General features: G+C 53.0%; 1 protein-coding gene across 1 annotated transcript in view; it reads left to right on the forward strand.

Moving 5' to 3' along the window:
- DNAH17 (dynein axonemal heavy chain 17) overlaps positions 1-23,612 on the forward strand; it is a 109,466-nt gene that overhangs the window by 13,461 nt on the left and 72,393 nt on the right. Inside the window, exons 11-23 of the mRNA XM_060082475.1 lie at positions 80-345; positions 1,090-1,285; positions 3,600-3,746; positions 8,407-8,515; positions 8,834-8,937; positions 10,787-10,927; positions 13,267-13,410; positions 15,264-15,446; positions 18,037-18,291; positions 19,838-20,007; positions 20,536-20,758; positions 22,399-22,515; positions 22,611-22,697. Of these exons, the coding sequence (XP_059938458.1) occupies positions 80-345; positions 1,090-1,285; positions 3,600-3,746; positions 8,407-8,515; positions 8,834-8,937; positions 10,787-10,927; positions 13,267-13,410; positions 15,264-15,446; positions 18,037-18,291; positions 19,838-20,007; positions 20,536-20,758; positions 22,399-22,515; positions 22,611-22,697 (2,142 nt within the window). The remainder of the gene's footprint in view (positions 1-79; positions 346-1,089; positions 1,286-3,599; positions 3,747-8,406; positions 8,516-8,833; positions 8,938-10,786; positions 10,928-13,266; positions 13,411-15,263; positions 15,447-18,036; positions 18,292-19,837; positions 20,008-20,535; positions 20,759-22,398; positions 22,516-22,610; positions 22,698-23,612) is intronic.

Raw genomic sequence — 23,612 nt, forward strand, 5'->3', positions numbered from 1 at the left:
AGACACGCAGCTGGGGGTGACGCCGGGGATGGGGCAGGTGGCGGGCCCCGGCAAAGGAACATCTCTCATTTCTCCCCAGCTCCTGCACATGTGTGGCAGCCTCTTGGAACGCCCTCTGATTCTCCCCGAGGTGGCGCCCAGGTACTCAGTCATGCTGGAGCTGTTTGACGCTGAGCTGGACAACACCAAGACCCTGTATGACACCCAGATCGCGGCCTCGGCAGACGGGAACATCCCCCCTATCCATAAAAACATGCCCCCGGTGGCCGGGCAGCTCAAGTGGAGCCTGGAGCTGCAGGAGAGGCTGGAGGCACCCATGAGGGACCTCAAGCACATCGAGCACCCGTGAGTGATGGCCCCGGGCGGGCAGTGCTCCTCCACAGCTGTGGAGTTGGCAGTGGGTTGTGGGGACGTCTGTCCCAGCTCTGAGGCAGGCCCATGCTTACCATTGGCCAAGGCTTTCCTTCCCAGGGCACGGTCCCAGGAGAGACCCTGACTGCACCTCCCCCTCCTCTGGGTGCCTTCCCAGCGGGCATGTCGGGAAGGTGACCTTGGTGGTCACCCTCATGGAAATGAACAAAGACACCCAAATGAGAACAAGCAAAGGCTACTTCTTCGGTGCTAGCCAGAGCAGGGAGTCGGCCACTGTCGCTTGTTTTTAGCAGAGGCTGGAAAGCAGGCAGAGGAGTGGAAGAACCCACAGCAGAACAGAGGAGGCTCCAGGTCTCCCGGACTGGAGGCCATCAGCATGGGGACTGGAGGAGGGCGTCCTGTGTGTTTGGTCAGGAGGCATGTCTGGCTCTCTGGTTGGTCCTCAGTTGGAAGGGAAGACAGAAATTAAGGAAGGTGGCAGTTATGAATCAAGTCCTGGCCATTCAGGGCCAATATTACAAGGGTTATCATTTGACTTTCTGGGCTGGTTGCTGCCTGTGAGGGGCGTCATCCACGTGTATGTTCAGTGTCTCAGCCTGGAAGAAACAGAGAGCTGGCTGCCTGCTGCATCACCCCAAGGTCTGGCAGGCACGGTTGGGGTGCTAGCGAGGCCCCGAGGGAGACGGCACCTGACCCTCCTCCTAACTCTGATTCCAGGGTCATGTCCAGCATGGAGGCCAAGCTGATCTACCAGAAATACGATGAGATGGTGGAACTGCTAAGGAGCTACCGTGAGAGGATCTACCAGCAGTGGGCGGCGGGGGTGGACCAAGACTGCCAGTTCAACCTGGGGCAGCCCCTGATCCAGCGGGACCCCATCACCAGCCTCATCCACGTCAACTTCAGCAAAGCGGTGGGTGTTGTCTGGCCTCAGCATCGGGAGGGCAGCTGGGCCAGAGGCTGTCCCGGGGACCTAGGGTTACCCACGGGGCAAGCCCACGTGACCCTGAGGCTGACCCCCCCTCCTACCAACAGCATGGACTTGCGGGGTTGATGTTTATGTCATATTTAGCTAAAGCTTTATTATTCAAGTGTTGCTTAAAGTATGCCCAGGATATATTTAAGTTATGAGACAGTCGTAGCCTCCTTGAAAATAGCTGGAATGAGTATGCTGTTTTAAAGCTGGGCCGCCTTTCATGGGCTCCCCAGAGGAACTATCAATTTGAGAATTTAAAAGGAAAAAAAAAAAAAAAGGTCTTTTCAGGATCTGAATAAGTGGACCCTCTGGTCAAGTCGGGAAGGCTGGAGGGAATCCACACCGTCCAGGGCTAAACCCCAGGTAGTTAACCATGTACGCAGGCAGAAGCTGGAGCAGCCTGCATCTCTACAAGCACCTGCCTTACAAGGACGCATCTGCCCTGCTCTGAAGTCAGCGGTGATACTAGGAAGGCAGGGAACCCAGATGTGACTTTTCCTCTGAAACCTTCTTTCACCCAAATTCGTTCTTTCATTCAACACATAGTTACTGAGCACCTACTTTGTGTATGTGCTTGGGATAAATTAGTGAACCAACAAAGATCTCTGTCCTTCTGGAGCTTGCCTCCTACAGGGAGAGGGGGAGAGAGAGAGAGAGAGAGAGAGAGAGAGGGAGGGGAGAGAGTGGGGGGGGTGCTGGTGGAAGGGCCAGGAGAAGAGGGGGAGGGGACGGTGAACCAGCATAACGTGTAACGCATGAGAACGTGATGGTCGGTACCTCAAAGAATGGGAAAGGCAGGTAAGTGGGGAATGGACAGAGCCGGAGGAAGGGGGCAGGTTGCGGCTTTGGATTCGAGCAGAGACTTGCAGGAGGTGAGGGCGTTGGCCAGCAAAGATGGGAGGAAAGCCTTCGAGGAGAGCAAACAGCTAAAGCAAAGGCCAGGAGGTATGCGTGTGCCTGGCGTGTTGTGGCAGCAGCGTGGAGACCAGTGGGGCCGGGGTGGAGTGAGCAGGGGAGGTGCAGGGAAAGGGGGTGTGGAGACGACAGAGCACAGAGAGCCTCTAGGGCCCTGAAAGGGACTTGGTTCTTTGTTCCGGGCAAGATGGCAGCCGCTGCAGCGTTTCGAGCAGAGGAGGGCCCTGATCTGATGGATGCTAGGGTCCCCCTAGATGCTGTGTGTGAGTGGACTTGGGGGGAGGGCAAGTCCGGAAGCACAGAGACCACTTAGGAGTGTTTTGCTGGAATCCAGGTGAGGGATGATGAGAGGGTGCTGGCCTGGACCAGAGCAGCAGCAGTGAAGGTGCGCAGAGGTTAGATTGGATTTTGATCACAGGGCCGATGAGATCCTAGACAGGTTGGAAATCATGTGTGCAGGAAGAGAGGGGTCAGCCCCAGCATTCTGGGGCTGGGCAACTGGAAGGGGGGAATGGCCATCAGATGAGACAGCGGGTGGAGGCGGCCGGTGGGCAAGACTGCTCTGTTTCAGTCACGTTGAGTTGGACATGTCAACTGGACATCCACGTGGAGACGCTGAGTAGGCAGGTAGATACAGGAGTCTCAAGTCAGGAGAGAGACCCGAGTGGGGACATGAGCATGGGAATCATTCCCACATAGATGGTTCTTAACGCTGTGACGCTGGGTGAGGTCGCCAACTTGAGAGCAGATCGAGAGGGACCACATCCGCGGTTCTCCAACACTTAAATCTCAGAAGCATCAGAAAGACTGGTAATGGGGACCAGGAGAGCCTGGTGTCCTGGACGCAAAGAGGGGACCATGTGCCCAGGAGGGGGAGGGACCAGCTGCTGAGAGGTCACGTGAGACGGGGCCTGTGAAGTGACCCATGGATTCAGCAATGAAGGTTACTGGGGCCTCTACAAGAACGGTGTTGGCTGAGCAGCGAGGGCAGAAGCTCTGTCGGAAGGGATGCCCTGCTGTTGGCCTCCTGGGCTGTAATCAGGGGGTGGACAGGGACAAGGGGAGGTCAGACCCTAGGGAGGAGCCTTTCTTTAGACACCTTGGGGGTTACAGTGATGGTGTCCACCACGCTGGTGATGCCAGCACTTCTAGACATCAGGACCAGTCAGTAGGGTGAAGGCATCGTGACCTGCCAGTGGAGCCCATCCCCAATCAGACCTCCCCCCAGCTTTGGGGGCTGTAGAAGCATCCCAGGGACAGACCCTCACTTGTGCTGCTAAGTGCCATGCCACTGAGGCCACCCCCTGACCTCTTCTATTCTCTTCATTCACCTTAGCTGGTGGCAGTGCTGAGAGAGGTCAAGTACCTGAACTTCCAGCAACAAAAAGAGATTCCCAGCAGCGCCCAGAACCTGTTCTCACAGTATGAAACCTTCCGGAAGTTCGTGGGCAACTTGGAACTCATTGCCGGCTGGTACAATGAGGTGAGCTGGTGTTGCTTTGTTTTGTTTACCACGTTGGGGATTTTGTTTAGAACAAACACAGGTGTACGATCCCCACACAGAGTAGAACTGAGAAGGTTTTCCTATTCAGAGGTGGTTGGAGCCACCCTCTGGGGAGAATCCATGTCCTCACCTTTTCCACCTTCCAGAATTGCCCGCGTTCCTTGGCTCGAGGCCACGTCACGCCACCTTCGGATCACAGCACCTTTGCTTTTGTTGTCATGTTCCCTTCCTTTGCTCTTCTTGGCTCCCTCGTATAAGGACCTTGCGATCGCATTGGGCCCACCCGATGTCAAGGTCCTTAATTGAATCACGTCTGCAAATTCTCTTTTGCCAAGTGCAAGGTGACATAGTCACAGGTCCTGTAGATTAGGACGTGACGTCTTTGGGGGGCCATTATTCAGCCTACCGCAGACACCTCATCCAAAAGGGGCCAGTGAGATTCCCTCTCCTTGAACCCTGGGAATTTGGAATTGGGTCCCAGCATCATTCACACCGGAGTCTCAGGGGGAGCAGAGAAACCAGAATGAGCAGAAACATGGGCCATAGAAGGAAGGGAGCAGGCGGGTGGAGCAGACAACTGGAGAGGCCCCACGAGACAGAGGGGAGCCCGGACATGGCCTTTGTGGGTCCAGTCCCCAGGGCTCCACCAGCGCACCTCCACAGGACCTGAGCCAGCTTTAGTGGGCTTATGTTTCTTGCAGCCAACTTGCCCCCAACTGGAGCCACTGTGTGGAACCTGGAATATTTCTGTTTCTGGGTTTTGCATCTCGATCTGTTGGAGAGATGCTTACACGCTCCCAAATCCCTGATGTGACGGCCCCGAAGAGCATGCCTCGGTCGCCTTCCCTGGCCTGTCTTGAAGGGGCCTTGAACTTAATGCCCGGTTCCAACCAGAACGTGGAGAGGGAGGTTCCTGTCCTGCCCCTCCCCTGCCGGCTTGTTAAGTGCCCTCTGAGTCAGTAGTAACTGGAGCATAGCTCTGCCAGGCACCTCCTCCCTACGGTGGCCAGATTTGACCAAGCCCAGGAATTCCCTGCCAAAAAAGAGAACGTTGGAACATCAAAAGGTTCAGAGCAAGGCCTTTGGGACACTGAAGAAGCCTCCCGATCTTGCTAGAAGTGACCGCCTCCTACCTGACCGTGAAGTGAAGCACGCCAGGTCATGCCATCACGTGGATTTGTCAAAAAGTATCACTCCCCCACCGCTCACCCCGACACACCCACCACAAAACCAACCATAGACCCATTCCTTACTCTGTTCCACAAATTAGAGCATGGGGGTGACGTACCCTGAAATGTGTTCAAGATAAACTGGAGTAAGCGCCTTTTCACTAATTTCATTTTTTAAGATAAAATTTTAATTGACTCACTTATTGGTGCTGCGAACTGTGAAAGCCCAGGGCCCGCCTTAAGTGCGTTTCCTTGAATTAGCTTTCTCCAGAACCAGCTCTCTTCAGGTTCAAAGAACGCCGTGTTCATCCATTCCCTTGAACGCCTCCCAGACACGGTGTTTAGGAAGAATGGAAGCCTTAGAGATACAGTCACGTGGAAAAATGTTTGTGGGTTACTTTCAATGAAAGAGCTTTTTTTTTTTTTTTTTTACAACGATGCAATCAGAAACAAATCCAACATTAGACAGGGATGGGGAGTCGGGGAGTGAGACCCAGAGCTCAGCGCCTGCAGTGACCCTTATTACTGATGCCAGCTCCCCTCCCTAGAGATGCTCCTGGTCCCTTAGATGCGCTTCTTATTCTTAATGTACTTTCTGTTGCCGAGAGAGACCCCAGGCCCCCAAACTGCTAATATCTATTAATGTTTGAGCTAGGTGAGTGTTGGAGTGGGGCTTTAAGGAATCTGCTGGGGGGTCTGGGAAAAATGCCCTAAAGGTGTGGATTTATTACATAGGCTGCTGAAAAATAATAAACAGGGCATATTAAATGGATCTCATCGCTGTGAGCTTTGTTTACTCTGGGCAATCACAAAGGCATAATAACATTTAGCTCTTGTCTGGGCTATTCGTGTAATTGTTTAATATCCAAACTCTGATAAATGGAATCAAGATTTCACATTGACTCCCTTTATAATTCCGTCGGTGCTTTCTTTTTCTCCTGTCAGGTTTCCACTGGTAATAGCTGTTAAGCTTTATTTCTCTGCCATACCGTACCTTTTCTAAGAGTTAATTGTCTGAAAAGGAGGACATGGGTGGGGAGGGGGCACCATTTAAAGTACCAAATATATGTCAAGAATTATTGTGAGTAGAGCTGGGAAAGCTGGACGGCTATGTGTAAAAGAATGAAATTAGAACACTCCCTAACACCATACACAGAAATAAACTCAAAATGGATTAGAGACCTAAATGTAAGGCCAGACACTATAAAACTCTTAGAGGAAAACATAGGCAGAACACTCCATGACTTAAATCACGGCAAGATCCTTTTTGATCCACCTCCTAGAGAAATGGAAATAAAAACACAAATAAACCAAATGGGACCTAATGAAAGTTAAAAGCTTTTGCACAGCAAAGGAAACCATAAACAAGATGAAAAGAAAACCCTCAGAATGGGAGAAAATATTTGCAATCAAAGCAACTGACAAAGGATTAATCTCCAAAATACACAAACAGCTCATGCAGCTCAATATCAAAAAAACAAACCACCCAATCCAAAAATGGGCAGAAGACCTAAATAGACATTTCTCCAAAGAAGATATACAGATTGCCAACAAACACATGAAAGGATGCTCAACATCACTAATTATTAGATAAATGCAAATCAAAACTACAATGAGGTATCACCTCACACTGGTCAGTATGGCCATCATCAAAAAATCTAGAAACAAGAAAAGCTGGAGAGGGTGTGGAGAAAAGGGAACCCTCTTGCCCTGTTGGTGGGAATGTAAATTGATACAGCCACTATGGAGGACAGTATGGAGTTTCCTCAAAAAACTAAAAATAGAACTACCATACGACCCAGCAATCCCACTCCTGGGCATATACCCTGAGAAAACCATAATTCAAAAAGAGTCATGTGGGCCTCCCTGGTGGCGCAAGTGGTTGAGAGTCCGCCTGCCGATGCAGGGGATACGGGTTCATGCCCCGGTCTGGGAGGATCCCATATGCCGCGGAGCGGCTGGGCCCGTGAGCCATGGCCGCTGAGCCTGCGCGTCCGGAGCCTGCGTGTCCGGAGCCTGTGCTCCGCGACGGGGGAGGCCACAACAGTGAGAGGCCCGCATACCGCAAAAAAAAAAAAAAAAAAGAGTCATGTACCACAATGTTCATTGCAGCTCTATTTATAATAGCCAGGACATGGAAGCAACCTAAGTGTCCATCGACAGATGAATGGATAAAGAAGATGTGGCACATATATACAATGGAATATTACTCAGCCATAAAAAGGAATGAAACTGAGTTATTTGTAGTGAGGTGGATGGACCTAGAGACTGTCATACAGAGTGAAGTAAGTCAGAAAGAGCAAAACAAATACAGTATGCTAACAGATATATATAGAATCTTAAAAAAAAAATGGTTCTGAAGAACGTAAGGGCAGGACAGGAATAAAGATGCAGACATAGAGAATGGACTTGAGGACACGGGGAGGGGGAAGGGTAAGCTGGGACAAAGTGAGAGAGTGGCATGGACATATATACACTACCAAACATAAAATAGATAGCTAGTGGGAAGCAGCCATATAGCACAGGGAGATCAGCTCTGTGCTTTGTGACCACCTAGAGGGGTGGGTTAGGGAGGGTGGGAGGGAGACGCAAGAGGGAAGAGATGTGGGGATGTATGTATATGTATAGCTGATTCACTTTGTTATACAGCAGAAACTAACACACCATTGTAAAGCAATTATACTCCAATAAAGATGTTAAAAAAAAAGAATTATTGTGAAAGGCCAATAGCATCTAATGTACAATTTAAATTCTATGTACATCCCTCACTTTAGAGAGTAGACCTGTCCTTGAAAACTTACATGTAAATCAAAATGTTGCCAGATAGGACAGTATTCCAAAGCACAACTGGTGCTTGTTATTTAAAGGAGTAATTAATAAAAACTGTATACACACTCTGTCTTTTTTTTTTTCTGTTCTGTGAATTGAGGTTTTCGAGTGTTACATGAATTTCTTAGCTCAGGGTAGACCCGTATCAAGCCTGTATGGAACCTACCCTACCGTTCACTCTGATGCTTTAACAAGTGAAACAGCTTCTCCACAGATCCTGGACCTCCTTTGTATAATCACATTTTGAGCCTTAGATCATAGACAAGGCGATGCTCTGAGAAATGTTCCAGAAGCATCCCAATTACCAGTGTGTATTCCTCTGATTTTCTTTTTATGATTCTAAGCCAGATATTTTAAGTTTTGGATTATGTACACACTGTTTTTGCATTAGTGAATTTCCTTTTTCTACCCCATAACATGGGTGATTAGGAGTTAAGTATATGCATAAATCCTTGGTGATAAAAAATAATTTTAAAAGTTGGAATCTCCTGAACTTTGATGTACACATAATTCCCAATTAAATAACACTAACTGTAATTGGTTTGGTTGGTACTGAGTAATAAACACCTTTACCAGGAGATGATTTTAAATCTGCTTGGATTTGGAACAAAGGCCCTGAAACTGTAGCCCTTGTTTTGCAGATAATGACCACTCTGAAGGACGTAGAATTTCCACTGATAAAGTCAGAATTGGAAGCAATCGATGTCAAATTGTTGGACGCTGAGACAACCTTATTCTGGAATGGCAAAGGTACAAAGGCGACATTCATTTCCCCTTAGGTTAAACTTGGGTGAGGGGGATGGAGGGCCGGGTCCAACCTGTCGGCCGTCTGGAGTTCCTGTGGAATTAGTGATCCGCCTACGTGGGGATAGGGAGGCCCTGTTTCCGAAGAGACACAATGTGCTTTATTCCTCAGCGTTGCCTTTTAGGAAGCTCTCCGCGATTTCCTCTGCTTCAGGCTCCAGAGAAGCGGACAGACTCACCGAGCACTGTGTTGTAATAATGAGTGTTAAGCCAGCCCTTGCTAAATCGTTCATTTTGTAAGATCCCTTTATGCTTCTCTTTTAGGAGTGTTTGAATATATTCAAGAGATGCGAGAAATGCTATACAACTTGCAGAACAGGATACAAAAAGCAAAGCAAAACATAGAGGGGATTTCCCAGGCCATGAAGGTGAGTCACCTGCAAAGCACAGAGCGGGGCTTAAATGGGGACCCCGGAGAGCGTCCTGGGGAAACGGGCCCCCTCGAAGATGATCACGGAAAGTGCCCAAGGCAGTGGGGGCCTGCTGTGTGAGGCTCTGGGCTGTACCATGGTGATGTCAGGGTGGCCCCAAGGCAGAAGAGCCCCTGGTCACTCTGCAGAGCTCCATTCCATTTGGGTCTCTTGAGCTCAACAAGTGTGTGGGCAGGTCCCTCTGCCAGGTGGGTGCCAGGAACGAGGGTGGGGGTGGAGACGCGCTCAGACTCAGCCCCACCGGGAACACACTCATCCCTCTATGCAGAGCAGCACAGGTCCTTGCTCTCAAGCCTGATCCAGAAAACTGGGGGAAAGCCTTCGCTAGCACGACCCTCCCCCACCATGGTTTGTCATCAGTGCCTGAATTTGCAGACACCTGCCGTCGGCCAGCACTAGTTTGTTCATTAGAAAACGCCTCTTCTGTTTTGAGACTCCTTTGGCTTATCACGGTGTGAAACTCTTTCCTTCGTTACAACTGACGTTCATTTCATCACCATCCACTTAGATTTAACTCAATACATTGTAAGCAAAAGCCATTGCTCACCCCACTTTTTTTCTGATTTGTTTTCTGATTCAGTTTTCTTTCAGATTATTTCCTCAAGTAATTGCCTCAGAAAGGGTGTGTTGATGACCTACTTTCTGAGTCCTTGCTTTCCAAAACTACCTTTCTTTGGATCTCACCTATAGCTGTCTTGTCCAAGTAAAGGATTTTTTGATATGGTCCTTTTCTTTCAGTAGTCTAGAAGCATCCCTGTACTCGTCTGCTCTGGCTGCCATAACAAAAGACCAGAAACTGGGCAGCCTAAATAGCAGAAATTTATTGTCTCATAGTCCTGGAGGCTAGAAGTTTGAGATCAAGGTGCCAGCAGGGTTGGTTTCTTCTGAGGCCTCTCTCCTGGGTGTGTAGACGGCCGTCTTCTCCCTGTGTCCTCGCACGGTCGTCCCTCTGTGTCTATGTCCTAATCTCCTCTTCTTATAAGAATACCAGCCGTATCAGATTTAGGCCCACCCTGATGACCTCACTTTAATCACCTCTTTAAAGACCTTCTCTCCAAATGCAGTAACATTATGTTAGAGGTTAGAACTTCAACATATAAATTTGTGGGAGGAGGCACAGTTCAGGCCACAGCCACCCCTGCTTATAGCCTCAATGTTGAAAAAGCTGACAAAGGTATGACTTCCCTTTGCTGATATATTTGATATTTCCTTTGAATGGTATTTTTTGACTTTCCTGTTCTCTCCGTCCAGAGGTAGGTAGAGTCCTTGGTCATCTTCAGGGTTCAGACATGTCACCAGAGTGTATCCAGACGTGTATCTCCTTTTGTTAATGTTCCCTGGATCCATAAAGTTCTTTCAATCCGAAAATGGCAACCTTGCCTCAGCCCCCTGGCACCTTCTCCAGTCACTCACTCTCTCCTGTGTGTCCCTTTCTGTCCTGGACTCTGAGCATCTCCACACGTGTCTCCAGATCTGGCTGCCATGTCCCCTCACCCCCAGCTCCTGAGGTTCCCCGACAAGAGGGTCAGATGCTCCTTCCCCTAGAGGGGCTCCTTTGGGGCCTGACTGGGGAGCATGCACAGGGGTCTCTCCATGGTCCTCCAAGGCCCTGGTTGGTTTTGAGTCACATCATTGGAGGCTCTCTGGCCAACAGTCCTCAGCGGCCCCTTGGCCTCTGCGAGGCCAGCCTAGGATGGGGACACTCAGTCTAAAGGCTGTGTAGGAGGGAGTAGGGCCAGAAGCTTTTTCTCCAGACACTTTTCTCCCGCTCGCCTTTTCCCTCCAGGACTGGTCGGCCAACCCGATGTTTGAAAGGAAGGACAACAAGAAAGAGGCCCTGTTAGACTTGGACGGGAGGATGGCCAACCTCAACAAGCGCTACACCGCGGTCAAGGATGCCGGCCTGAAGATCCAGTCCATGGTCATGGTAAGGAGCTGCCCAGGAGGGCCTTGGAGAGGCCATGGGCTCTCAGCAGCCAGGGAGGGAGGAGGGAGAGCTCGAGGCTTCAGAAAATGTCAGGCGTCTAAGACCTTTAATCCAGGAGTCCGATCTTACAGTAGCAAACCCTGCTAACTGCTCACCCGGAAGCCGGATTCCTCTTCTCACGTGTCTGCCCTCCTCCCCTGAGGGTGTCAGAGCCCCCTCCCCCCACCCCACATGAATCGGTGTGGACAAGTGACACCTTCGTACCAAGTCCCTGGGAGAGGCTGTATCACGGCTTCCCACCCCTGAGTGTGAGGAAGGCCCAGCAGCACGGGGAGAGAGAGGAGCACAGGATGTGGGTGCCCTGTGGTGTTTGGGTGCCAACAAGTTGAAACTGGGATAATGTGCGGACACGTGCCTGCCGGGCTACCTGGCGTGCAGGTTATTCCTTTCTGCCAGCCGTCTCAAGGGTCCATGGGCCCAGGGCCCCACGGGCACGGGCACGGTTGGAGGGGGATGCAGAATGGGAGCCTCATGTCCCTGACAGCTCTGCCTGATTCCCCGCAGCATGGGCTTCTCACGCCTTCCTCCATCCATGGCCACTTTAGCCAGCTTGCATTTTTGCCTGTTTCTGAGGCAAATGTGCAAGGTACAGCTCTGCGTTGGCCTGGAAATGAGAAAACTGCCCGCCCTCCCACCCCACCGAGCTCAAGATATTTTCAGGACAGCTTTTCGGGGTTTCCCAGTGCATGGTGCAAATCATTGCTATGGCCTTAAGTGATGGGTCGCCACATCCAGACAGACCAGCAGGCCCCCCATGAGGAGGGTCTGTGCTGGGCTGTTCTCATGGTCAAGTCATTGATTGGAAGGTCTTTGCCCCTGTGGAGTGACTTGACTGGACCAAGAAATATTTTGTCTTGTTTCCAGATCCTTTTCCTTTCCCCTTTGCCCTGGTGCCAGAAGGTCCAATGAAATTAACATGTTAGACTGCAAAAAGGTTATTTGGAAGAGTTAACCGATTAACCTATTAACATTACCAGATGTGTTGGAAACAACATGGGAGAGATAAATCTAGCATAGCATTGGGAAGAGGTTCATAGCACACTAGCCCAGCTGGAGAGCCAGCCAGGAGGGAACAGGAACCCCAGTGAGGCAGAGGCCAGGGAGCAATTGACAAGGCTTTGTTATCGCAACATTTGTCAGAGTCCTCTATTCCCATAATAGTCATTTGAACCATTGTTACACTGAAGTTATTTAAGCCTGTGTCTTCTCTCCCCTATTAGAATATAACTGCCTGAGGGTACAGACTGGGTCACAGTCATCTTTGTGTTTTCCTGTAGCACTCAGTGTCTTACAGTTTCATCTATCCACCCACCCATTCATCCATCCACCCAACAACCCATTCACCCATCCACCCACCAACTCATTCACCCACCAACCACCCATCCATCCATCCACCCACCCACCCATCCATCCACCCACCAACCCATTCACCCACCAACCCATTCACCCATCCATCCATCCACTCACCCACCCACCCATCCACCCACCCACCCATCCACCCATCCACCCATCCACCCACCCACCCATCCACCCACCCAACCACCCACCCACCCATCCACCCACCCATCCACCCACCCACCCACCCATCCACCCATCCACCCACCCAACCACCCACCCACCCATCCACCCACCCACCCACCCATCCACCCATCCACCCACCCATCCACCCACCCACCCATCCACCCACCCATCCACCCATCCATCTACCCACCCATCCATCCACCCACCCACCCACCCACCCATCCACCCATCCATCCACCCACCCACCCATCCACCCATCCATCCATCCACCCACCCACCAGCTCCTGCTCTGCTCCAGGCATACTGCTTAGTGCTGGAGGTACAATGGTGGAAAGGACAGTCAGTCCCTGTCCTTGTGGTGCTTGGCATCAGGGGAGGTACAGACCAAAGACAACATAATTCAGAATTGTCATCTGTGCCATCACAGGCACAAGTAACAAATTGCTCGAGGGAACACAGGTCGGGGGTCAGGGACAGGAACCAAATCTGAGATGAATGGGGGGGTGTCAAGAAGGGCCTTTGTGAGGAGCTGACATTTGAGCTGAAACCTGAAAGATGAGAAGAAGCCACACCTGGGGTGAACGGGCGGGAGCAGCCTGCAGGAAGAGCCTGGAGCATTCAGGAAGCCAAAAGCAGACCCCTGCGTGTGGAGGGTGTGAACAAGGATGAGGGTCGCCCAGGGCGTTGCTGAATAAATTGCCTAAAGAGGGAACAGGTGGACCAGTGAAACAACAGCCAGCCACGTGGTTCGTTTGCAGGAAAATGCGGAACTCTTCGGAGCGGATACAACGAGCCAGTCCTGGAAGGATTACGTCAGCTACGTTGACAGCATGGTCTTGGATGAATTTGACCATTTCATTCGCAAGTCTCTAAACTACCTAATGGACAACATGGTTGTAGATGTAAGTTACAAATGTGAGATACATATACGCATATACATGTATGTGTATTATGATATTATAAATATGAGAAAGGTTTACTCTGGAATCTATAATCTGTGGTTTCCTGATGAAAGAACGGACTGTCATGTTACAAATGAACAGACTTATTAAAGTCTTCCCAGGGTGACCAACTCGTCCCGATTTTAAACCTGAAAGTCCTGGGTCCCGGGACCCTGCTCAGTCCCAGGTGCTCGGGACCTCTGGTCCTTAAATATGCTGCAGCGTAAGTGGGCTATAGAACACCTACAGGGATCTGAGTTGTCCTGTGCTGCTGCCAGGTGAGGAAAAGCAGGTACCACTGCCCCCTCCTTATGCTGATTGGGGGTGGGAGGTGCCCTCCTATCGGCAACATCAGCCATCAACTCACACAGCCCTCTGCTGAATTGAGTAGAAGCTTAAACCAGGTCAGCACAGTGGGTTTGCTGGTTAATGGCATCCCAGCCTGTTCTCCAAGAACTATTCCCTGCCCATGTCCTTTTCACTACAGTGGTTCCCAAGTGATTTTGAATACTGCCAGGAGGGCAAGATGAAAGACACTCTCCCCCCTGAGCCTACCCGCAGGAAAGGATGGTGGGCACCGCAGTCAGATGCCCTTACACAAGCGGCAGAGGGTGGTTGTCCCCAGAAAATCACAGACCCCAGATTCTGTTGATGAAAGTAGTCGGCATTACCAACTGTTAAGTCTCACCAAGCAAGGCACAGTGACACGGTGTCAGCAATGAAGGTAGCTAATTTATAGTGAACTTATAAACTAATTTATCACTACAGAGAGAGGAGAGTCACAATCAAAAGCATGATGAGACCCTGATAACAAAGCATCCTCAAAACATCCCAGGGAGTCCCCGTATTTGCAAGTGACCAAGCAGCGGGAGCGGACCCCTGAGTCAGAGGATTTAGAAAAGTCTGGTCCCCTGAGTTTGTGACAACTGACCTCTCCCACTTAGCAACTCACTCAGGCACTAGTGCAGACCACCCCCCCTCAGTCATAGAACCAGGAGTCTCTCAAGCCAGCCACCCACAGGGCCAGCATGGGACTACGTTTGCAGGAAGATCAGTGGCCGTGGAGCAGGTCCCGAGGTCACCCGTGGGCCTTGGCCTGCACTTTGAGACTCGCTGGTATGTTGGGCGAGCCTCTACCCTGTCCCCTTACACGTGAGGCTGCACCTCAGCCTCGCAGCCTCACAAGAGGGAGCCTCACAAGAGGGAATAGACAGGTTTATGGCGTGTGTGGTTTAGAAACAGAACCTCCAAGGGACATGAGGGCTTGTCCTTTCTGGAGCTCAGAGGAGACCATCCTGCCTGTCTGTGACACTCCCTGCCCCTGCCCCACTGAGCACTGTGGCCACAGCTGCTGACACTTACACCTGAGACAGCCACCACCCACGCGCTCTATGTGTCAGCCATCCCTCTAGTCCTCACGGTAACCCAAAGAGATGGGGACAATGATTGCCTCTGTTCTATAAAGCAGCTATACTCATTTTGTATATTTGGGGAAACTGGGAAGCCGAGGGTCTCACCCAAGGCCACGCAGCTAGACAGCAGCAGATATGGGCTTTGATCGGAGGTAACGGGTCTCCTCAGCACTCACGATCACTGCTGTATCCCGCCCTGGACACCCAACCTGTATTTGGCCCAATGGCGTTGCATTTGGTTGTGTAGTTCTCGCTCAAGGGCCCTCAGGAAGTGTGTTCTCTGCAGTGGCCCCAGCCAGCAGGTGTTAGCCATCTACCTTGTCTGGTGCTGGGGTGAACATCTGGGCACTGAAAATGGTTCAGCCGAGGGCAAGGCTTTGACCCCATGACGGCCTGTTTCAGGAGAGCATCGCACCGCTGTTTGAGGTCCGCATGGAGCTGGACGAGGATGGGCTGGTCTTCAATCCGTCCCTGGAGGTGGGCGGGGACCAAGGCTTCCTGACGCTGATCGAGAGCCTGGTCACTGACATCTACAATGCAGCCAAGCTCATCCCCAGGCTGGCCAAGGGCAGGATGAGCTACAAGGTCAGTCTGGGCTTGGGATGGCCCCACCCCTTTCCCTGCCACCAGCTGCTACCCCTAATGGGTCCTGAATGTGAAGAGGAGCCCAGAGGCTTCCATTCCATCGGGTTCCCCCGGACGGTGGCCCGGATTTCTCTCTCCACTCCTGAGATCCCGACTTTCTCCCCAGAGCGGCTTCTCCTCAGTCAACCTGGTTTTCATTCCCCTGACGCCTCCCCACCACCAATAAGACATCAAGTGTGCATCCCCACCCTCATGGCATTTCACTCCCTCCCGTAATTTAAACCCTGTGACCCTCTGAGCATGCAGGCTCTTTGACAAATGTGCCTTGCATGGGCTCCCGCACCCATTTGCCCTGAATGCATTAAACACCTAACGTGCACCTGACACGTAAAATGCAGTCAGATCAGATCCTGGGGATGCAAAGGCGTGGGAAATTCAGCCCCACCCCCTGCCAAAGGGAGGTCTGAGAAGGTGTGTTTGTCGGAGCATGGTTTGTGGGGCAGTTAAACAAAAATTGGAAAAGACCTAAATGACCATCAAATACAGGTGTCCTTCAGTAGATTCCAGCCCATCCAGACAAAGGCATCCAGATGAGTCCCAAAAAGGAGCCTGGGATGGAAAGCTGCTCGTGACACGTTTGTTATTAAGTGTTTAAGTTGTGGAACAATGTTTAGAATGTGATTTCATTCGTTTAAACAAAACAAAAGCCTGCCCTCCTATGGATACACTCCAAACTGTTAAGAGTGCTTGCTTCTGGGAAACAGGATGGGGGTGAGGATGGTAGGAGGACAGGGGATGCCAAAGGAACTTTTTATTTTATATGCTTCTGCCTCATTTGAACTTTTTGATAATGGGCGTGTATTATTTGTAATAACAAATATTTACAGCAAGATGCTCTGTGCTATTAGGGACAGAGGTATGTGTGCATACGTGTGCATGTGTGAGCGAATGTAATGATGTGAGGACATGAGGAAATACCTGGCAAGGTCAAGGACAGCTTCCCAGAGGAGCTGACGTGCGTTCTGAGTCTTGAAGGGTGGAAGGGAATTTCCAGGCAGAGAGAATGTCTTGAGGATTCCTGAGCCGCAGAAAGGTGGTATTTCCGGCCCAAGTGCACGCAGCAAGCTGTTCCACAGCTCAGAATAAAGTGAACTATGTCACCAGTGGTCAGCTCAGGAATAGACCCAACACAGAACTGGACTCCCACGTGTGCTCCAGAATCTGACAGGATGCGCGTCCGGGGCTCCTGCACCCACCCTGGTGTCCTGAGGGGCTTGGCATGATGAACAGGACAGAACAAAGCAGAATAAGGATCCTGGTGATCAGACCAAACCCCAGGCTGTGCACGCCCTGCTCTGGTCTCATTTGTATCCATGAGATTTTAATTTACAGAAGTGACCGAGCGACAACATGGAGAGGTCAGTGCCATTGATAGAAAACGTTAATGTCGCTCACAGTTCCCCTGGAAAGTAGAAGCATGGCTGGCTGCTCAGGGTCTCGGGGGAAGCAGCAGGTCTGGTCAGAAAGCAGAAGCAGGACGGAGGGCGAAGCCCAGGCCAGAGGCTTTGCTGGGGTTTCTGCAGGAAGGCAAGACAGGACCAGGGAAACAGCTCGGGGCCAGCCAGTCTGCACATGGGCGGCTCAGGGCTATGGAGGTCGTCTCCAGTTATCTGGTACCTGGCCCTGGGTGATGGGGCAGGGGGAACATGGGCTTGGAGTGTGAGGGTTAGTTAGATAAGGTAGGCGGTTGGGGGATTGGCTGGTTTTCACGTGAAAGGTGTGCTCCCACCCCAGCCCTTTGCTCTCTTAGAATTGGCTGGCCCTCCGAGGGGCAGTCCCTCCCCAGCCAGCAAGATTTTTTAAGATGCCAAAGCTTCTTAAGATACAGGAAATTTTAAAAACATGATTAATACACACCCTCCACTTTGAGATTCTCCAGTTACATAAGACAATCGCTGCCTTTTCGCTAACACCAGTTTGGGTTGGGTTTTCTGTCACTTGAAACTCAGAACATCTTGTCCAGCCCGGGCCTCCCACGCTCCTACTCTGGCCATCCATGTGGTCTCCACTCAGGTCCTCACACATCTGCTTCCCTCCCAGCACAGGGCCTTTGCATGTGCTTTGTTGCTACTCTTGCTCTTTACCTACAGTCCATCAGCTCTCAGACCACTGGTCACTTCCTCAGGGAGTGTTCCCCCACCTCCTCCCTGTTACACCTGAATGCAAGGGTCAGAGTCAGGATGTCTCGTTTCTGTGATTTTTTTGATGAACATCTGACCCCACTCCTGGGCTGTCTACATCCCCATGAGCCCTGTCGACACCCCTAGGGCCCCCTCCCCCTGCGTGCACACAGCAAATGCTGAGTAACTACTTCATGAATGAAGCCATGTGTGAGACGTCCTGGGGTTTGCCTGGCAAAAGTCACATCCAGTGTATCTTCTCACGGGAGAACATTGCAAACATTGTTTGCAGATGTCCCCACGTCCCATCTTGAGAGGTTAGCGACACGCACCAACAGGGAGCCGCTCTCCAGGGCGGGGAGACCACGGGCGAAGCACTCACTCATCTGCGCCCCTCCTGCCCCTCGCAGACCGACCTGGAAGACATGACCGACCTCATAGAGATGCAGGAGGAGCTGTCCAGCCTGGTCATCGGCGCCATAAATGAGGCTGAGGAGTATCAGGACTCCTTCGAGCGCTACGCCTACCTGTGGATGGACGACCCCCGGGAGGTCATGAAGAGCTTCCTCACCTATGGGCGTGCCATCAGCCCGGAGGACTGGGACCCCCAGGCCGCGGAGACCCTCCCCAAGATGGCGCCTACCCTCGCCCAGTTCCAGCAGCAGGTGCGTGTGAACCTCGCCCACCGGCTTCCTCACCTCCAGACTCCCTGCCGTGGCGGGGCACTGGACTTGATTTAAAACTTGGGTGAACATGTTTTTTACGTTTTTTATTTATTTATTTATTTATTTTTGGCTGCGTTGGGTCTTCGTTGCTGCGCGCGGGCTTTCTCTAGTTGCGGTGAGCGGGGGCTACTCTTCGTTGTGGTGTGTGGGCTTTTCATTGCGGTGGCTTCTCTTTGTTGTGGAGCACGGGCTCTAGGCACGTAGGCTTCAGTAGTTGTGGCACGCGGGCTCGGTAGTTGTGGCTGGTGGGCTCTAGAGCACGGGCTCAGTAGCAGTGGCGCACAGACTTAGTTGCTCCGCGGCATGTGGGATCTTCCTGGACCAGAGATCGAACCTATGTCCTCTGAATCGGCATGCGGATTCTTAACCACTGCGTCAGCACGGAAGTCCAGGGTGAACATTTTTTAAATGTAAGTTTTATTATAATTCAAGTATGGAGAGACCAACAGATCAGCAGACTCCTGCCGTGAAAAGAGAGGTTGTGACTCACGGCTCCCAAGAGGAGGGGGGCACTCCGTGCCATGCAGGGCCAAGTAGAGCCACGTGGGGAGGCACCAGTGTCGGGCAGGGGGCCGAGGGAATGAGGGGAAAGCGTGGCTGAGAGCCTGAACTGTGGTCTTCATGGGGAAGAATGGGCAAGGCGGGGCACGCAGGCTTAGGATGGGCTAGTTTGAATTATTTCAGTGATTCAGGGGCGTACTGGCAGTCCCGGGTTGTCAGGAACCTGGCCCTGGGGTGATTAGGGCAGGTGGACAGTGGCCTGGAGTGTGAGAGCCCCAGAGAGGAGGCGGTTGGGTTGTGAGCTCTGGTTGGTTGTTTGCATATGAAAGGTGTGGTCCTGGGGGGTTGTCTGCCATCTCTAGGACTTAGCCAGCCAGGGGGCAGAGGCAGTCCCTCCAGGGTCAGCGAGGCCCCCAGTACCAGAGCATCAGTAATATAGAGCATGATGGGAATTCCCTGGCAGTCTGGTGGTTAGGACTCAGAGCTTTCGCTGCCATAGCCTGGGTTCGATCCCTGGTCAGGGAACTACGATCCCGCAAGACGTGCAATGTGGCCAAAAAAAACAGGATATAGGACATGAGAAAACATAGCGAATTTACAAAACTTCATCTCTTTTCCTGAAGCTCAGTGACCAGCCACAGGGGAGATGCACATGGGGTGGGGGGACAGCTGGCTGGTGGAGCTTGAGAGCTCGAGGACGTGCAGCAGCATAGATAAGGGATGCCCCATGGGCGCCCGGGACCCCATTCACCCCTTGAAACTTTCAGCCTGCTCTTTTCAGAAGCCCTGCTGGCCTTGCTTGATGACATCCCTTTTTGACAGGCTGTCCCGTGTCGGGGATAGACTGCTGGGCTGCAGGGGACCCCGGGGGTGCTGGGAGAAGGAAACTAGTGCCTCGTAAGGGCCTCCCCCCTACACACGTGCTGTGCTGGCCCCAACCCCTGGCCCTAGCAGCCCGACAGGTGAACGAGGTTGTGTCTTCCAGATCAACTCCTATGAGAAGCTGTATGAGGAGGTGTCCAAGTGCGAGCACACCAAGTGGTTCAACGGCTGGCTGCAGTGTGACTGCCGCCCCTTCAAGCAGGCCCTCCTCAACACCATCAAGCGCTGGAGCCTCATGTTCAAGCGGCACCTGAGCAACCACGTGGTCAACAGGTGGGCACCAGGACCGCTGGCCTGACATTGATCATGCCCCAGAGAGCCATGTGCGAGGCGCACCTGCAGGCGGCCTTCCATGAAGTGTCGGTTGGACACCTCCTCCCCCAAACTGGGTGGGTGTTGGGGTGAAGGTCAGGCTCAGAGGCCGGCAGCCCCACGGAGGGTGGGTCCCAGCAGGAAGGTGTCACCTGGCAGGGCATGGAGGCCCTGGTCCCTCGGTCATTGCTTCTTTACTGAGCACTTACCGTGTCTGGGCAAAAGATGCCAAGGAACCCTTCAGGAGCCCTGAGTCGGGCAGGGAAGCCTGGCGTGAAACGTGCGGGTGGTACCTGTGCAGTTACAGGTGGGGTCGGGGCCGGGAGGGGCGTGGAGCCAGGAGAGCATGTAATCCAGCTCTTCTGTCCGGGAGGCCCAGCAAAGGCTGCCCTGAGATGTGGCCCCATGCGGGACTCGCTGACCAGTTGAGCCAGTGAGGCATGGCGGTGCTGGGCAGGCACCCATCACAGGCGGCCTCTCGCCCACCAGCCTCGCAGACCTAGAAGCCTTCATGAAAGTCTCCAGGGCGGGCTTGACGAAGCCTCTCAAGGAGGGGGATTATGACGGCCTCGTGGAGGTGATGGGGCATCTGATGAAGGTCAAGGAGAGGCAGACGGCCACCGACAACATGTTTGAGCCCCTGAAGCAGACCATCGAGCTGCTCAAGTCCTATGGGGAGGAGATGCCCGAGGAGACGCACATGAAGCTTCAGGTAAACGGGCCTGGGGGGCCCCCCCTGTGGGAGCTGGAGCTGCGGGCAGGGCCAGAGGAGGGCGGGCTCTTGTGACCCAGAGCCTGCAGGCTAGACCTCCTCTTCTAGACATGGGGTCCCCGTGGAATGGCAGGGTGGAAGGACAGGGCTCTCTGGAGACGAGGGGACGGTGAGGCGGCCTCCAGAAGGGGGGTGGGGCAGTAGCTCTTCCATTTGATTGGCGTTTCAGTGGATAAAAAGTGCCTTCAAGTCCCACACCTCCTCCTGAGTGCAGCAGGAGCCTGGGCATGAGGGATGGAGGACCAAGAATGGGGTCAGCAGAGACCTGACCGGGTGAGGGCGCCCCAGTAGGGCAGTGGGGCAGCTGCTCTGGGAATCCCCCAACGCAGAAGGCCCGCAGCCGTCCCCGTCCCCGCCCCCGCGTGGGACAGGTGGGCCACAGCAGGGAGGCTGAAGGGGACTTCCAAAAGCCCAGTGCTTTACAGCTAATGCACAGAGCGTCAGCTGTCGGTGTCAGAACAGCTGTATGTGCAGCTGGGCTGGGGCGGTGGCAGTGCAGAAGCTGGGTCCTGAAACCACGGCCCAGCCACCCCCCTGGAGTTTGTCTCCTCCCAGACCCAGCTGCCCCCGACTCCTCTTCTCTGCCCTGGCTCTGAGACTGGTCAAACAGGCCTGACTCCCCCTGCCGGGAGGCACTAACTCCAGCCAGCGCCCGAGACCCCACAGCACAGGGGTGACAGGACTGTGTATCGGCTGTGTGTCCGTGGCCGCGGTGATCTCCACGGTGATCTCGTGCTGCCCAGGCCCTGCTTTAGAGCACGTTGTATTTTGCCCCAGCTTCCCCGCCCGGGGCTCAGCTAAGGGCCAGGATTCGAAGTGTTTGTGGCCGGGCCCCAAGGGCTCCAGGGCCATGGACAGGGCGAGTGGTGAGATAGAAATTCTGACAAACATTTGAGGTGTGTCGCTGCCAACAGACTGTTAGTTAATCGTAGAAAAATGTGAAACAATGTCTATTTGTGGGTAAAGAATTTGGGGGCTGGGCTTTTTTTCTTTAAAATATTTTATAATAAGTACAATATTTGCCCAAGTGTGGAGAACTTGGAAAATACAAAAATTCGTCTGATTGCTAAAGCCATCCTTGCCATGACAAAATCGTAGAAACGGAGGACAGGTTAGTGGCTGCCCAGGTTGGGGTGGGGGGCGGTGCTGGGTTACAAGGAGGTAACACAAGACAGTTCCCTCACAGTGATGGACAGCGAGGTATGTGGATCACGGCGGGGGTTATGGGAATCTATACGTGAGATAAAATTGCCTAGGACTGCACACGCCCATGACGCATGCACTCATGCACACACACGTGCATGCATGCACACAACACACGCACACATGGATTCAGCTTAAAACACAGGGTGAAAACCGACAAGTTCCATCACCTGCTAACAGAAACTCCCCATTGTCAGATGCCGGTTTGGGTATCAAGCCTCCGCTTTGTGAGATGCCACCACCAGGGGAGGCTGGGGGCAGGCACACAGGACTCTCTGTGCTATTTTTGCAACTCCCCCTGAGTCTGTAATTATTTCACTGTAGAAAATTTTAAAAAGAGCAGGAAAAGGAGTGGTCCTTGGCCTTTGCCTGTGTAGGAACTGCCGGAGCAGTGGACAAACACCAAGAAGCTGGCCATCCAGGTGAAGCAGAACGTGGCACCCTTGCAGGCCAACGAGGTCAGCATCCTGCGACGGAAGTGCCAGCAGTTCGAGGTACCACGGCCTCAGGGGGCGGGGCGGGGCGCAGCATGCACCGCAGCTGGGCCCTGGGGCCGGAGCCTGATGGTTTCCACGTGGTCCTCCTGCAGCTCAAGCAGCACGAGTTCAGAGAGAAGTTCAGGCAAGACGCCCCATTCAGCTTCAGCGACCCCAACCCCTACAAGTCCCTCAATAAGGTACTTCTGCTTAAGGAGGAGATGGGGTAGTAACTCTGGGGACCCTGACGCTTTCTCATCCTTCTTCAAGCTGTCATTCTCATGAGCCCAGAAACAGGGCCTTGATGGGACTGGGCTCGGGGCCGTACACGTGTGCACGTGTGTGCACATCTGAATATCCTACGAGCCTCACAAACCCACCCTGCGGCTCAGCCCCCTCCCCCTTCTAGGTCCCCAAGTTCAGCAGTTTGCTGTCCCCTCGGGCTTTGCACTCACCCTGCTCCCTGGCACCTTCTTCACCCTGACTCGCCTCGTGCAGCCAGTGGCCAAGCCTCACCTGTGTCCCCTGGTTCCCACTGCCCAAGTTCATGGTCAGTGTCCAACGTGCAAGCTCCATGGCCCCGGACCTGGCAGCCCATTCAGGCTCAGGCCCCATGGACTTCTACCTGGCAGGGGCGTTTGGGGTACGTGGGGCCTAGGGGGCCCCCAGGAGCACAGGGGGGCACCGCAATGCTCCTGGCACAGTGCTCAGCCCCCACTGTGCCCGGGCCCCAGCCCACACCTCAACCACACTCTGCAGTACCACAGGCGTGAGTGCAAGGGAACCCCAAGATGTCCTTTAGGGCCACCCCACAGTTCCCCCCGAGCCTCTGCTCTTTCGCCTGCTCAGCCTCGAAGCCCACCCTTCCCAGAGGCCAAGATCCTGCCCTTTCTCCATGGGCATTTTCTCAGTCACGCCCCCAGTCCACAGCATAGATGCCACCATTCTCTCCTTCGAGCCTCCCAAGCACTTAGCCATGGACGCAGGCTAGGTTCTTTGAACAGCTCCCCTGTCAAGTCTGTTTAGGAACCATGTCCATGGTGAGAGAGGCCTGCAAGGCAGGGTGCAAACACTCGGGACCCCCCGGTGTACCCAGTCTAGCATGGTACACACTC

The sequence above is a fragment of the Mesoplodon densirostris genome, chromosome 18, assembly GCF_025265405.1.
Source record: "Mesoplodon densirostris isolate mMesDen1 chromosome 18, mMesDen1 primary haplotype, whole genome shotgun sequence".
Lineage (NCBI taxonomy): Eukaryota > Metazoa > Chordata > Mammalia > Artiodactyla > Ziphiidae > Mesoplodon > Mesoplodon densirostris.